At 38.9% G+C, this 15,965-nt stretch overlaps 3 protein-coding genes across 3 annotated transcripts; 1 reads left to right on the top strand and 2 right to left on the bottom strand.

The window, feature by feature from the left end:
- Window positions 1-2,782: 2,782 nt before the first annotated feature.
- LOC138137707 (hexamerin-1.1-like) lies at window positions 2,783-5,421 on the bottom strand. Its single transcript, XM_069057233.1, has 5 exons — window positions 5,263-5,421; window positions 5,072-5,205; window positions 4,177-5,019; window positions 3,346-4,124; window positions 2,783-3,293 (listed from the first exon to the last, which is right to left on the bottom strand). Exons 1-5 carry the CDS (start codon window positions 5,327-5,329, stop codon window positions 2,855-2,857), a joined length of 2,262 nt encoding a protein of 753 aa, XP_068913334.1. The 5' UTR covers window positions 5,330-5,421; the 3' UTR covers window positions 2,783-2,854.
- A 1,477-nt stretch (window positions 5,422-6,898) lies between these two features.
- LOC138137710 (hexamerin-like) lies at window positions 6,899-9,381 on the top strand. Its single transcript, XM_069057236.1, has 5 exons — window positions 6,899-7,059; window positions 7,110-7,243; window positions 7,294-8,136; window positions 8,188-8,969; window positions 9,018-9,381. Exons 1-5 carry the CDS (start codon window positions 6,999-7,001, stop codon window positions 9,298-9,300), a joined length of 2,103 nt encoding a protein of 700 aa, XP_068913337.1. The 5' UTR covers window positions 6,899-6,998; the 3' UTR covers window positions 9,301-9,381.
- Window positions 9,382-12,167: 2,786 nt separating this feature from the next.
- LOC138137708 (hexamerin-like) lies at window positions 12,168-14,677 on the bottom strand. The gene is made up of 4 exons (XM_069057234.1): window positions 14,517-14,677; window positions 14,331-14,464; window positions 13,419-14,279; window positions 12,168-13,367 (listed from the first exon to the last, which is right to left on the bottom strand). The coding sequence occupies exons 1-4, from the start codon at window positions 14,587-14,589 to the stop codon at window positions 12,297-12,299; spliced, it is 2,139 nt and encodes a 712-aa protein (XP_068913335.1). The 5' UTR covers window positions 14,590-14,677; the 3' UTR covers window positions 12,168-12,296.
- Window positions 14,678-15,965: the final 1,288 nt, after the last annotated feature.

Genomic DNA, 15,965 nt, shown 5'->3' with positions numbered 1-15,965 from the left:
GGATTTAATTTAATTTGGTAGTAAAACTGTCTGTTGAATTAGGTTATGTTTTTCTAAGTTTGAGGTTATAAATAGCATCAATGTCTAATCCATTGTTGCCAGTTTTACTAGTTTGCAATAGAAGCACACGGACGGAAATCAAACAGTGTGTCCAACGTTAAAAAAATGGATTTTGAAAGAAGGAAAAATAAATTTGGCTATTAATTCAAAGATTAAATCTAGCAGTAGATGTTGACGTCAACTAATTTCTGACATTTTCTATTTAATTCTTGTAAAACTATTTAGTTAGTCTTCATTGAAAATTAATTTGTTCTAAAATAAGACAAAATAAAATAGTTTCTAATGCATTTGTTGGCGTATTTGAATGAAATATTAGAAATTTATTCAACATTTTTGAGAAAATTAATTTATTTCTAACAGACCTAACAATAAATATTGATTTGAACTGGATCGGATTTTTTCTTAAATAATTAAAGCTGGCATTTTTTATTTGAAACTAAATAAAAAAATATTTCTAATAACATTTTGAAAATATAGTAAAAACATTTTAGATGTGGATTGTAAAACTCAAGGTCGCTTAAAACTTATGATTGAACTGTACGTTAGTGTGGAGTCTTGTCATAAATTCCAAATACCTTATAAGCGCGCATAGTTACTTTTCCTGGTAGTGCCAACTTAACGACAAGTCCCCAATCCACATCTATAACGTTCCGGCAATAATTGTATTCATTATATTTTTCCCAACAAAATTTCATTCATTTCATATATTTTTAATTGGAATTGTATCACTAATTGGTTTGTAAAAAATTGTGAACCACTATTTTAAGAACAGAATCTAGTCGTAGATATCTTTATTGGTTAATTTAAGAACGTTTAAAAATTGGTAAATTAGTTTTGGAACAGAAACAGTATTCCGAACTGTACTACGCCGAATATAAAATAAAATTTTAAGATGTTATGTCATACATCACACGATTTAGATTAATCTAATTGATCATTTTCCAATCAATGATTCTTTTGCAAACTCAAAAATAGTAAAAATTTTCAAACATCATCTGCTGTACAGAAGCTTGACGGCAAGAAATGACAACAATTGTAGACTAGTGTCTGTCCAGATAATTCCAGATTAAAATCTCTTTGATTAATCTCGCTTTCTACATTTGCACAATATTTTCCCCGAGAATGCACTCTAAATGCAAATTTCCCTCAACATCGTTCACCTTATCCAAACATCTGTTAGTCGACGAACCAACCCCACCGTCAAAATTGACTGTATTTCTTGGTCCTCCTGACAAATACGAAACGATAAAACACCGCCAGCGTAAATCGACACGAAAGTCGGCGACATTTTTATTTTAAAGGAGCCGGCTATCTCCATCCAATCCCCGATAATGCCCCCTAAACCGTCCACTACACTTATTTGAGCGCTTCGTATCGATTCGTTATTTCGGTCATCGATTCATAATTCATGCACTTCCCATTGGGTTTTATCGGTGCAGAATGGACACTTTTCCTGCACACAATCGTATCGCAACGACATCTTCGCTCCTACATTTTTTTCCAGTTTCATTTCGACGAACATCAAACCGCACTCAACAATTGAACATGAATTATTTATAAGACGGAGAGATTACCTCTCTTCGTTCTTTGCCAATCAGTGGGGTAGCGAGAAATTACGCAACGGTGACCTTGTTAGGGGTAATAATCACCGATGCAGATCCCAACCCGGCGCATCCACCATTTCTAATACGATCCGCGACGCACTCGAAATTAAATTGTCCCCCCCAGAGTTAAAAATTTTGGTGTAAGAATCTTGAAAGGACGACAAATCCTGCTCGCAGCTTTTTTGCGAAAGTTTTCCAACTATTTCTACCAAATTAAATTTTTCGAAATATATTTTTTTGGTGGTTTTGGGAGGAGGTGAATGGTAGTTACCATAGTTTTTGTTCGTAAGTCGTCTGTTTGTTGCACTCACGTTTTTGAATAAAACTTCGTAGACGCGCACATGCGACGAGTACAGACAACGCGAACAGTGGGAAAGCGTCGCGACGACTGCCAGCATCATGTTAGCCATGGAGTTCGGTAGTCTACCACGTCCTTCTACATCGATCTGACAAATAGAAGGGGCGTGCCACTTATAGCGCTTCTTCAGATGCCCACCATAAAACGAAAGAAATGAGTCAACTTCGCTTCATTTTCGCTTCATTGCGTTTGTGGTGGCTTTTGATTGACTACTTCACACTGTATATTGAGCCTGATGCTAGTTAACATCTTTAGCCGATCCAAATTTTGTGAAAACACAGTTAAAAAAAATCAAACAACCCGAAAAATAACTGAGGTGGCTGCTGTGTGCTCTGCGCTGCGTCTTGTCCTAAGATACAGGGTGTTTTAAAATTATCGTATTCCGAGTTCGGGGCTTACTAGGGGACATCCTGTTGACCAAGTAAAAATTGCTGTCACTTTGAAAAAAATATCAAAGTTGCCAATATTTCTTCAAAAGTACCTGATTAATATTCTAGCTATGTTGTACTTCCCTTTTGAACAAAAATTGGAAAAATAAAACTTTTTTTTTCGAGATAAAGCTGTTTTTTCAAGAAATGTTTGAACCTTCAGACCCATATATCTTTGTAAAGACCCCCCCTATGTTTTTTATTTTATTTTTTCGAGATTCCTGAGATTTTTCCCTACAAGACCCCCGACTTGGAATACGTTAATTTTGCGACACCCTGTATATTTTTTTCTGAACACTCGTTATTTTGGGATAGACATAAAAATGCGTTGGTAAATTATCAGTGCACTTTATTTTGAGATTCAACCTGAATACATTGCGTTTCTGTTACAACAGATCAGTACTCTAGTACTCGTACTCTTGTCCAGCGGAGTACTGTTGTCCATAGTAGCTTTGCTTGGGGTAGGCTTGTCCGTAGTACTGTTGTCTATTTTGTTGTTTGTAGTACTGCGGGGTGGTGTAGTCTTGTTGCTTGGAATAATCGTAAGATCCACGGTAGTTTTGCTGTTTGGAGTAGTAGTCTTGTTGAGAGTAATTGACAGCATCAGCATCTCTGTGGTAGATCTTGGTTTCGTAGAAGTAAGCGTTGGGGATGTCGAAGAACACTTTGTCCCAGTAAACTGGACGGTCGAAGGGATAGCCCATTGGGTAACCGTCGACGTATTGAGATCCGGTACCCACCATGGGTATGTCAGTCTTGCGGTATTTGTATGGTACAACTTTGCTGACCACAACGTAGAACTGATAAGGTACGCCACCGTAAGATCCCTTTGGCAGCATGAATCTGAAATTTGACATTGTAATAAACTGGATCAGTACTAACAGTCAGTACCGACCTTTGTGGGAAACCGAACCAGAACTGGCTTTCCTTGTAGTTGGCGATTAGCTGGTCGCTAACACCCATTACCTTCTGGTACACTTCATAGTAAGAGGTCCTGTCGTGGATGTAATTGTAGATTTGACGAGAGTTCCTGGTGATGACATTCTGTCCACTCTTGAGCTTGTAGACGAAGTGGTCAAATTGGACAAAGTTCATCCAGTTGTCAGTCAAATTGATGTAGCGTCCGTACTGGTCGTACTTGGGTCCCAAGAAGATTTTGACAACGGCGTCGGTTTCAGTGTTGGCATCGACGTAGACCTTGTAGGTGAAGGCCTTGTGGTTGAGACGTTCCTGGGCAACTTGCACCTTGAAGTTGTCCTGGACGTATTCCTCAGGAGTGACGTAGACAGCGTTGGTCAAGTCGGCGTAGTACTTGTCGAAATAGGTGACAAGACGATCGAATTCGACATTCTTGACGGTGACACCTTCGAAGAGCAGATCCTTCATAGTGTAGGCTTTGTAGTGTTGAGCCTTGAATCTGAAGAAGTGATAGATGATTTTCTTGAAGAGCTGGTAGAAAGCGGGGTCGCGCATCGAGGTCTCGAAGTGTTCAAGAGCGGAAGGTTGAGACTTGTGGTAGGTGTAGGGTTGGTAAGCGTAGCCCAACAAGTGGCGAGCAAACATGTGGTAAGCTCCGTAGAACTTGTAGTAAGGAGAGTCCATAGAGCACTCGATCAAGTTACCCAAGACGTCGAGACCTTCACTGCTGAACAATTCAACTTTCTGGCCAGATTTCTGCAACGAAGATTGTTAAATTGAAACCAAATAGTGAAAATGATTGACTTACAGTGTAGACGTAGCCCAGATCGATGACATCGCGGATCCTCCTTTCGTAGTCTTTAACGTAGGTGTAGCTGTAGACGTATCTGTTGTCGCCGTACTTCTGACCATAAGTGTAGAAATAGTCTTCCAATTTAGCGAAATTGGGCCTGGTTGGGAACTGGAGACCGTTGGGGTAGACCAGAGATGGGTAGTACCCAGTTTCCAAAGGAACTTCCCAGTTGAAGGTCTTGATTTCGCCGAAACCGTTGGAAAGACGTTCCAAGTAGTACCTGGCCAAGATTTGTTGGTACATGTAGTAGAAAAGTTCGCCGCGGTTGTCTGCTTTCAGACTGAATTCTTCACCGCTCATCCAGAAGGGATAGTACAAGTTGTAGTAATAGTAGAAAGAGTTGACACCGATGTCTTCAGTGAAGTAGGACAACGACTGTTCGGGGTTCAGATTGAGGTAGTACCCAGAATAGTTGGCGAAGATGACTCTGTTGTTGTAGTTAGCGCCACTTTGTCCGTTGTACAACTGTTTGTAGTACTGCGCCTCTTGGATAACTTCAGCATTGTAGAAGTAGTAAGGGTAGATTTCGTAAATTGGGGGCAAGGTGTAGTAGTAGGTGTCCGGACGGTGTACCAAAGCAACAGAGAAAGTGTAAAGGAACATTCCTTCGCTGACGTAGTTCCTAGCCCACACGGCGGTCTTGTAGAAGGTTTCCCAGTTGTTGGCATAGTAGAACAGCTTGAACAGAGCAATGGCTGGTTTCAAGTGTTCCTTGGTGAAAGCCGAGAAGATTTCTCCCCTCTTGAGAGCCTTGCCATAACGCCAGTAGTTGTAGAACTCTTCAACAACTTCAGGTTTCTAAACAGACACAGATGAGTCCCGTACTTTACTGAATCACGGTGCAACTTACGGAATAGCCCTCTTTGTTTTCGTAGAAGTGGTAGTTTTCGGCGATTTCTATATGGTCCTTGTAGTAGCTGGGTTGATTGATGTATTTGAAGAGGCGGTAAATCTCCTTCTGCCTCTGTGGGTTGGTCACAGGTTCTGCAAAACATAGAAGTGGTTAATTTTCATAAAAAAAAAACCAAACGAGAATCTTACCATTCTGGACTGAAACGGCTGAAGCGGCACAAACGCCAGCGAGTAGAGCTACCAAAAGGAATCTCATGTTTGTTGTATAACCAACAAGTGAGAATGATTTGCCTTAGATCTGCACACCTTTTATATGAATAATATTAACCCAAAGTGACCTGACGATACAGATTCTTTACGTAATCAATTTGTTTATTCTCGATAGCTGCCTACTTTGGAATATTTTTATTAAGGTTATCGGTAACAATAATTAAGGAGATATTAGCAAGTGTTGTCGCTTCGTGACCTTAACAAATTGCTCACTGTTTCCAAGGGATTTTTGTTGTTCGCCTGTAAAGGACATTACTTAAGGATTTATGTACAAAAGTTGCAAGGCTTCAAGCTCATGGTTGTCAAAGTTTTCAGATTTTACAAAAAGCCTAAATTTTTATCAAAATAGATAAATCCAAAAAAAATCATTGGCGAATTTAATAAAGTAAAAAGCAATTTTTCGGGTTCATTGTTCGTTATCGTATTTACATATTTATGACAGATGTTTTGAATTATTATGTAAGTTTACTCTTCATTAAAAATAAATAAATAATGTTTATTGCAAATAAGCTGATAAAAGTTTTGTTACCATAATAACACGTTATCTTTTTTTTAAATTGACAGGTCTTAACAGGATGCACTTTTTTTATTTTTTTATTAAAAATTATTATTTATCGAATTAGTAAAAAATACCAGCGAAAATGATGTATTTTAATGTAAATGTAAAGGGATAAAGTCACCCTCAGTATATTGCATACATAATGTAGTCAATTAATTGCACACTTTTTTTTTTAAATTCAAGTGAAACATTTTTTTATTATAAAGCATTATCACAAATAACGAGCTTTCAAAAAAGTTTGTAGTGAATGAGGCCGTGGTTTGCTCTCTTTTTTACAAACGTAGACCTTTTGATACGTTTCCTTCAAATACATAACCTCACATTCATTTAAAATAATTCATCATTAAACAATAAGAAAACAGAGAATCTCTTTACAAAAAAAATCACACTATGCTGCTGAATAAATAACATCTATGGTTTGACAGGCGATGAAGCTGCGCCATACTTTAACGGAAACAAAAGCACCAACCTACTTGATCACAAATTTTTGCAACGCTCTATATTTGTTAACATTATTTTACTTCTGCATTTATTTTGAAAAAAATAAACAAAATAAATTTACTAAACAGAATTAAGTGTTAAGACTTTTCTTGATAATCTAAAAACATACTTAAGTAACTTGTCAAAAAAAAAAATTTCTCATTTCAAATCGATTCCAACCTTGTACTATTTAATAATCTCATTAGAAAAAATGATTATTTTAAGCATCACAATTATGATATCCACAAATATAAAAAATGAAATAACAAATTTTGCAACGTAACCTTATCATTATCAAGTGCATTTTTATTTGTTTTATTTTTTAAGCCACTGTCCAACTGTCGGCTCCGTAGATTAAACATTTTAATTGAAAAATATTTATACCTAATTACAATAATTGTTGACGATTAAAACGTATAGAAATATTCCAAGTTGTGAAAATCCAATCAAAACATCGATACAAAAATAACTACATTGTCGTTACGCGCACGCGATTATCTTCCCTAGGTACAGCAATCTGTGAGGTCAGAAATGTTATTGGAAAAGGTTAATATTTGAATATATAAGGTAAAAAAATCGATTCTGAATCATTCTCGTTGGTTGCTCGACCACAAACATGAGACTCATCTTGGTAGCATTGCTCGCCGGCCTTTGCGCCGTCTCTGCTGTTTCAGTCCGTAAGTCTAATCCAAATAAATCATTTCAAACTGTAATTTGGAGTCTTAAGACTCCACCAATTACGCACAGAAGCAGAAAGATGTGTGGCGCCTGTTCAAATACATCAACCAACCCAGCTATTACAAGGATCACGTAGAAATCGCCCACAACTACCATTTGTCCAAGAACGTTGCTGCCTATTCCGTAAGTACCACTTGGTCGAGTGAATTTGTGTTGAGGAGTGTGTTGTTTAGAAACCTGAAGTAGTCGAACAGTTCTACAAGTACTGGCAGTACGGTAAGCTTCTCCCGAGGGGCGAGATCTTCTCCGTGTTCCATGGAGAACACTTGAAACAAGCCGTCGCCTTGTTCAAGTTGTTCTACTATGCCAACGACTACGAGACCTTCTACACCACTGCCGTTTGGGCCAGGAACCATATCAACGAAGGCATGTTCATGTACTCGTTGTCTGTCGCCTTGATCCACCGTCCTGACACTTACTACTTCTCTCTGCCTCCGATCTACGAGATCTACCCGCACTACTTCTACAGTACTGAGGTGATCAAGAAGGCGCAGTACTACAAGCAGATGTACTCTGGCCAGCAGGGTTCTGAGTATAATGACAAGATCATCTACGCCAACTACTCCGGGCATTATCTCAACTTGCACCCGGAGCAGTCCCTTTCGTACTACATGGAAGATGTCGGTCTCAACTCTTTCTACTATTACTACAACTTGTACTATCCCTTCTGGATGAGCGGCGAGGAATTCAATCTGAAGTACGACAACCGTGGTGAGGCCTTCTACTACATGTACCAACAAATCTTGGCTCGGTACTACCTGGAACGTCTGTCTCATGGTTTTGGCGAAATTGAAAACTTCGACTGGGAAGTTCCTTTCGAAACTGGGTACTACCCATCGCTCTGTTATCCCAATGGTCTCCACTTCCCCACAAGGCCCAACTATGCTCATCTCTACGAGTACTTCTACAACTACGGCCAGAAGTACGGCTTCAACAAGTACGCCAACAGCTACTCTTACGTCAAGGACTTCGAAAGGAGGATTCATGACGTCATCGACAGCGGATATGCGCACACTGTAAGAAACTAATTCAGGGTATTTAGGTTTGGGTTGATGGTAGTGTTGCAGGAATCTGGTCAAACAGTCGAGTTGTTCTCTCATCATGGTTTGAATATTTTGGGCAATCTGATCGAGGGTAATCCAGACTCTCCCTACTATCACTACTACGGCGCCTTCCAAGTGTTCGCCCGTCACTTGCTCGGCTACTCCCAACAACCTTTGACCTATTTCAAGCTCCACCCTTCGGCTCTTGAACACTTTGAAACTTCTCTCCGGGATCCTGCTTTCTACCAACTCTACAAGAAGCTGTTGTCGTACTTCATCAGGTACCAGGCGAACCATAAGCATTATTACAACGAGCACGACTTGATGTACCAAGGTGTTGAAGTGAAGAATGTCGAATTTGACTCTCTCGTCACCTACTTCGACTACTTCTACGCCGACTTGAGCAATGCTGTTTACGTCACTCCTCAGGAATTCGTCCAGGATAGCTTCAAAGTACAAGTTGCCCAACAGCGTCTCAACCACAAACCCTTCACCTACAAGATTTACGTCAATTCCGACAGGGAAACCGACGCCGTTGTCAAAGTCTTCCTAGGACCCAAGTACGACGAGTACGGACGCTTCATCAATCTGACCGACAACTGGATGAACTTCGTCCAGTTCGACCACTTCGTCTACAAGCTCAAAGCTGGTGACAACATCATCAGCAGAGATTCGCACGAGATCTACAACTACATGCACGACAGGACTTCCTACTACGAGTTGTACCAAAAGGCCTTCGGCGTCCACGACCAGAGCCACAGCTTCCAGTTCCACCACGACCAGTTCTGGTACGGCTACCCACAAAGGTGAGTCTTGTCCAAGGTACGCCCAGCAGGTACTAATTTTTCTGACAGATACATGCTGCCAATGGGATCTCGCGGTGGTATGACCTATCAGTTCTACGTGATGGTCAGCAAGCAGCTGCCGTACAAGACCCACACGACCGTACCAATGGTCGGGTCTGGTATGCAGTACGTTGACTCTTACCCAATGGGCTATCCCTTCGATCGTCCAGTCTACTGGGAACAAGTGTTCTACGACATCCCCAACTCGTACTTCCACGAGGTCAAGATCTACCATGAGCATCATGGGTACGAGCAACATCTTGAACATGAGGCCACCCATTACATGGTTTAAATCAAGACTCTGATTATTTTTTAAAGATGGCAATGTGTAAAAGGTTAATTCTTAATGAAATAAAGTGCAAATAAGGCTGTACCTGTGATTTTTCTTTCTATTTTTTTTAAATTTCCCAAAAAAATTTCTACTGCAAAAAAAATCTCGTCAACGTCGTTATTCTCTGGAATCACTCTTCAAGCTCTAACTTGGAAAAAAGTAAAATGAAGTTTGACACACTGTATACTGACATGTCGTATACAATTTTATTTTTAAAGTATACAGAGTGTTCTAACCGTCACATTATTCTTTTAATTCTGTACAAAAGTACAGGAGTACTGATTTTACAAAACAAGCGTATATTTCATGCATACAGAGAGTGTCAAGAATTGTTGAATTTTTTTGGTGGCTAGGTATATTACTTTCTATTTTTCCAAAAAATGTTTTTGTGGAGTAAAATTTTCTAATGGTAAAAAGTTATTGTTACTGCCGTTATTGCACAAGTTGGAAAAAACTGGACCGAACCAAATATGATTTACACCCTATATACTAACATGAAATACGCTATTTTATATACAGGTTGTTCTGAGAGTAACAGAAAAAGCAATTACGTTGATCTGTTTCAAATTTTGTACGAAGATACAGGGTAACTCAATTTACAAAATAAGTATTTACCTTATATACAGAGTGTGTCTAAAATGCGTGTGTTAATTTTAACTTGATAAATGAAATGTTTTTTCTATTTGAATTTTTTACAAAAAAGCGTTACAAATTTATTTCAAATTTGGAATTAATTAGCCATCAAGCCGCCTATAGGAAGGGCGAAAATTTTCTGTTGTGATAGAAATGGACCCATGTAAAAAAACTTACATTGTTATAAAAAAAAATAATCAAATTTAAAATTTTCACTGTTACAAAAAAAAAAATAGAGACTAGATAATCACACAAAACGACTCGTTTGGTAAAAATTGGGGAGCAAAAAATCTTGAAAAACTTTTGCGAATTTTGCAAAATGTTATAGAGAAAAGTTTCATGAATTGGTGAATTCTTCCACAGGTTAAAATTAACACACGTATTTCGGATACACCCTGTATACAGAATCTCTCAAAATATTTTTTTTCTTGTATTGTTTTTTTTTTTGGATTTTACAAGTACACGGAAAAAGCAAAACGTGTGTCACAATTACGTCTATATACAGAGTATTTGAAAAAATCTAATTTATAAAATTTGGATATTGATTACTGTGGTTATACCGAGTGTTGATAGAAGCGTGTAAAACTTATATAAATAATTAAATGTAATCAGTGAAAGAAGGATCGCTGTGCTTTGGTAGTTGAAACGTTATCCTGGATAAGGACATCTGTCGCGTTTTTAACCCTCCGTGAAACAAATGTGACATTTCGCCGAGTAAACAACCGAGTCTCATTGTGTGCAGTGCAGCCTCCACGTCTTTATCATAATTTAAGATGAAAAGAAAATGATTCGAGTCGCGACTTTCTCATATCACAAGATAAGCTTTGATACCATCTCGACCGACGTTTTAAATTTAGTTTGCGTTGCCGTCGACAAACAACCTCCACAACTGAAATTAGTCAATTTATTCCGCATCGCGTTCGAGGAAATGAAGAAGAATAGAGAGAACCGAACAGTCTTTCACACGTAAATTCTTCGCATCTCCGAAGCCTATCCTTTTCACAGCCACCCTCTCTCGAGACAAATATCTTTAAGAATGGTCCAGGCTGCTTTCCCAGATTTACTTTTAAACCGACCATTTATATAAATTCTCACTCCACCGTCCCCATATCTGGAATCTCGTTTCTTTCCTGAAATAAAAGAATTTACATTTTTAAAGGAGGGCTGGATGTGTTTTCTGGCTTTTTATTAAAACATCCATCAAAAAGGTCGACGTGAACTAGACCGACATCTTGTTGATAAGGAACGCAACTCCGAGGGATCGCGTTATGATAAAAGCAACTCTTCCTGGATTTTGTCTTCGAGACCCGATACTGATTATTCAGTTATCAACAGAATATTTGCGCAAGAATTACCACGGCAACTGGAGGTTGCCTCAAACAATCACGTTTTCTATTAGCCGCAAGATTTCCTGTTGCGACAGGGTTAATTTCGATTTCCATCAACCCTTCTGTCATTTTATCCTATTTATTAATTTTCTATGCAGATTTAACGCGACGAGCTTGTAGATGCGGCTCAAACGAATTCATTTCAGACGTTTTCCGTTTACCAATTCAATCTCGACTTCTTATATGGAAGAATGAAATCAGTCTCTCTGATAAATAATGTAAAAGCTCTTTAATTAATTTCTGGAATCGGTAACACCTAGTCCTTGGAATTCCGATTTGTGGAGGTTTTTCTGTCGTCAAAGGGATTTTTGTTGATTGCTTTGAGTCAGCTCGCTTCCCACTTAATTCGTTTTTTTTATATACAGGGTGTCTCAAAATTCGCGAATTCCGAATTCAGAGCGTTGCAGGGGACTTCAGTAGTCCAAATATGGAAATAAAAAAAAATCGGGACTTCCTTCACAAAGATACATTGGTCTGAAGATGGACTCTTTGAAGTGCGTTTTCTTCAAATACAGGCTGAAAAGTTCAGTGTTTATTGAAAATAATAACGTAAAACAATTTTTTGAATAGCTTTACTTTGGAGTAAAAAAATCTTAAATTTTTGTAATTTTTCTTAAAAATGGAACGGCAACGTAGCTAGAATAGAATTTTGTCACTGTGCTGCTATGTATTGAACAAAATTAAAGTGCTTATATCTTCTTCAGGAAGAGCAAATTTTTTTTTTCGAGCTCCACTGAGTCCTTCCCTACCACGCTTTGAATTCGGAATTCGTGAATTTTGAGACACCCTGTAGATTGAAAAACAAGATTTTAACGTATGCTTTTATTCTGTCGAAAATAATACAAGTTACAAGATTATTTAACATGTCATTTCCGGAGAAACTCCATGCGAAAATCAACTGAAAGACTATGGAACGGTTGGATTTTAGATTGGGGTCTAATGGTGGCTACCAGTAGAAGCGTTGATGTCGTCAGCGTGTCTGTGGTAGACCTTGGCGGTGTAGAAGTAAGAGTTGGGGGTGTTGTGGTAGATCTGGTCGTAATGGATGGGACGATCGAAGGGATATCCGAATGGATAGTTGTCGATGTGTTGGGCACCAGATCCAACTCTTGGGTAGTAGTACTTGGCGTGGTCGTAGTTCTCTTGTCCTTTGTACGGGACGTATGGACTGACAATCACGTAGAACTGGTACTCATAACCGCCATAAGTACCCTTGGGCAAGAGGAATCTCCTGGGGAAGCCAAAGTAAGCCTCGTTGTTGTTGACGGTGAACTCTCCGTTGCCGTTCAGAGCTCCCAAAACCTGTTGGTACAACTCCCTGAAGCTGGTACGGTCATTCTGGTAGAAGTAGTTCTGGTGGGAGTTGCGCTCGATGACGTTCTCACCAGATTTCAACTCGTACTTGAAGTGATCGAACTCGACGAAGTTGAGGCGGTTCTGGCTGATGTTGAAGTATCTGCCATATTCGTCATATTTGGGTCCCAGGTAGACCCTCACGACGGCTTGTTGTTCCTTGTCTGAGTTGACGTAGATCTTGTAGGTGAAGGGCTTGTGGTTGAGACGGTACTGACGGGCCCTGACTTGCACTTTTTCGTGTTCCTGTTCTTGAGGAGTGACGTAGACGGCGTTGCTCAGGTCGGAATAGAAGTAATCGAAGTAGGTCACCAGACGGTCGAATTCGACGTTCTTCACTTCAACACCTTGGTAGTACAGATCTTGTTCGGTGTAAGAGGGAAGACGAGCCTTGTACCTTTGGAAGTACAAAACGATCCTCTTGTAGAACTGGTAGAAAGCGGGGTCGCGGAGCGAGGTTTCGTAGTGTTCCAAGGCGGAAGGAGCGACATGGTACTTGTTCAAAGGTTGGTAGGAGTATCCCAAAAGGTGGCGAGCGTAGACGTGGAGGGCTCCGTAGTAGTGCCTGTCGGGGGAGTCAGGGTTGGACTCGATCAAGTTTCCAAGAACGTTGATTCCGTCTTCGCTGTACAAGTTGACTCTTTGGCCTTCGTGCTGTAGAAAAACCAATCAAATTTGGTCGTGATTGAAATTTGGGGTACTTACGGTGTAGACGTAGCCCCTATCGATGGCCTCACGGATTCTCCTCTCGTAGTCTTGGACGTAGGTGTAGCTGTAGGCGTACTTGTTGTTACCGTACCTCTGTCCATAGTTGTAGAAGTACTCGTACAAATGGGCATAGTTGGGCCTGGTTGGGAACTGCAAACCGTTGGGGTACTGCAGAGATGGATAGTAACCAGTCTCGAAGGGTACTTCGTAGTTGAAGGTCTGGATTTCACCGAAACCGTTGGACAAACGTTCCAAGTAGTACCTGGCCAAGATCTGTTGGTAGACGTAGTAGTACTGTTCACCACGTTGGTCGTGTTCGTAGTCGAAATCTTGACCACCCAACCAATGGGGATAGTAGATGTTGTAGTAGTAGTAGAAAGCATTGATGCCAACATCTTCGGTGAAGTACGACAACGACTGTTCAGGGTGCAAGTTCAAGTAGTGACCAGAATAGTTAGCCCTGATGGTGTAACCGTTGTAGTTGCCATGTTCTTGTCCACCCTGGTGGACTTGTTGTCCGTAGTACTGTTGTTTGTATCTGTACGCCTCTTGGATGACTTCGTTGTTGTAGAAGTAGTACGGATAGACTTCATAGATTGGAGGAAGGACAATTCCGTAAGTGTCAGGACGGTGGACGATGGCAACAGAGAGGGCGTACAAGAACACTCCCTCGTTGACGTGTTGGCGGGCCCAAACTGCAGTATTGTAGAAGGTTTCGAAGTCTTTGGCGTAGTAGAAGAGCTTGTACAAAGCGATAGCTTGCTGCAAGTGCTCTTCGTAGAAGACTGAGAAGACCTCTCCTCTTGGAAGCAATCCGTACTTGTAGATTTGGTAATAGTGCTTCGCTACTTCGGGTTTCTTCAAACAACTTAGTTAGGGAAGTTCCAATATTTTCCAGAAAATACTTACAGTGTAGTAGTCGTAGTGTCCATGGATGTTATAGCTCTGTGCGATTTCGACGTGGTCTTTGTAGTAGCTTGGTTGGTTCACGTGTCTGAATAGGCGAAGAACGTCTCTTTGTCTTTCCAAGAATTGCTTGTTAGCTAAAGAAGAAATTGTGTTTAAAAAAAGTTTAAAAAAATCAAAACGACTTACTGATTTTTTGTTCAGGGTATGCCAAAGCTAAGGCGCAAAGCCCTGCAAGCACTGCTACTACGGTGAACCTCATGTTTGCTTGAAGACTCAAACAATTGTGTTAATTTGATCTGGCTCTCGATACCTTTTATACTGAACGTCTTGACCCTAATGATCATCTGTTGTTGTTTTTTCACCACATTTCATCAAACTATTATATATCTGGAAGATGATAATGGTCTCATGTGTTCGATAACGATGGCCGAATTTTTTATTGTGCTTATCTATAGTGGAATTATTTTTCTTCTCCACATAATTTATTAATTTGTTTAAGATTACTACTTTTCCATTGTGATCGAACCATCTAGAAATTCTCTATCAGTGGAAAAGGCAATTTCGAGTTAACATTTCACCCCTGAATGATAATTAATTAGACGTAAAATCAAATGCTAATAAATCAGTTGCAGCCATGGCCTAAAGCGCCGCCACAGTTAGTCCTAATTAACGCTGAATTTAAATTTTACTACCTGGTGACATATTAATTAGCGCTAGGTAGTAATAAGGCAAAAACTGAACTCCATTTATTCCATTTTTTTATTCGAAAGAGATTTTCAGAGTACATGTTCTGAAGATCTGGTCAGAGTTTTTTTTTTTTTTATTTCGATGAAATGAAAATAATACAATAATATTATTTAGGTATTGAAAATATGTATATTCAATAATATTATTTAGTGAAAATATATTCAAGGTTATCAAGGAGCAAATACGTTTTATTTTTATTAATAATAATTATTATATCAAGGTATTTATATAATATATTTATCTACAATTGAAATTTACTCCGTTAAAAAAAATTGTATCATAAAGATTAATAATATGTAATGAATTAAACTGTAAAAGATGTCATGTGTTGTCTTATCTCATTTCTGGACAAAGTATCAAAAATTTAAAAAATATGTAAATTAGAAATATTTTACTGAATCAATAGTAGGTTAACCAACGAGAATATACTTGACTATTACTCACGAGTAATCAAATCATCTGAGTGAGTAGCCATTACACGCGAGTGAGAACGGTAATTTTTCTGCAGTGTAGAACTTTCATTCTCACAATCAAACTTCGTTTGTTACTTCTTTTTAATGAGACTCACAAATTCTGATATTCCAAGGTAATTATGACATTTGAATCTTGCGCAATATCATAACACTCTATTCTTTGTGTATTTTACGATTTGTCGCCAATAGAGTAATGAGTCATTACTCACAGTCGTATATAATGAATAAGATTACGTCACAGTAAACGCGTAGGTAATATAATGAGTCGATCATTTAATGGAAGTACAAAATATTTTTATACCGTTTTTGTTTGTCTCTTCAAAATATTTTAATTGAATTGAAAAAAATATGAAAGTAATATATGTAGTTTTGAATCACTTTCATAAAACTATTCTTCAGTTATTATTTTAAGAAT

The sequence above is a fragment of the Tenebrio molitor genome, chromosome 9 (genome assembly GCF_963966145.1).
Source record: "Tenebrio molitor chromosome 9, icTenMoli1.1, whole genome shotgun sequence".
In the NCBI taxonomy this organism is placed as follows: Eukaryota; Metazoa; Arthropoda; class Insecta; order Coleoptera; family Tenebrionidae; genus Tenebrio; species Tenebrio molitor.
This window is presented reverse-complemented; position numbering and strand designations above follow the sequence as displayed.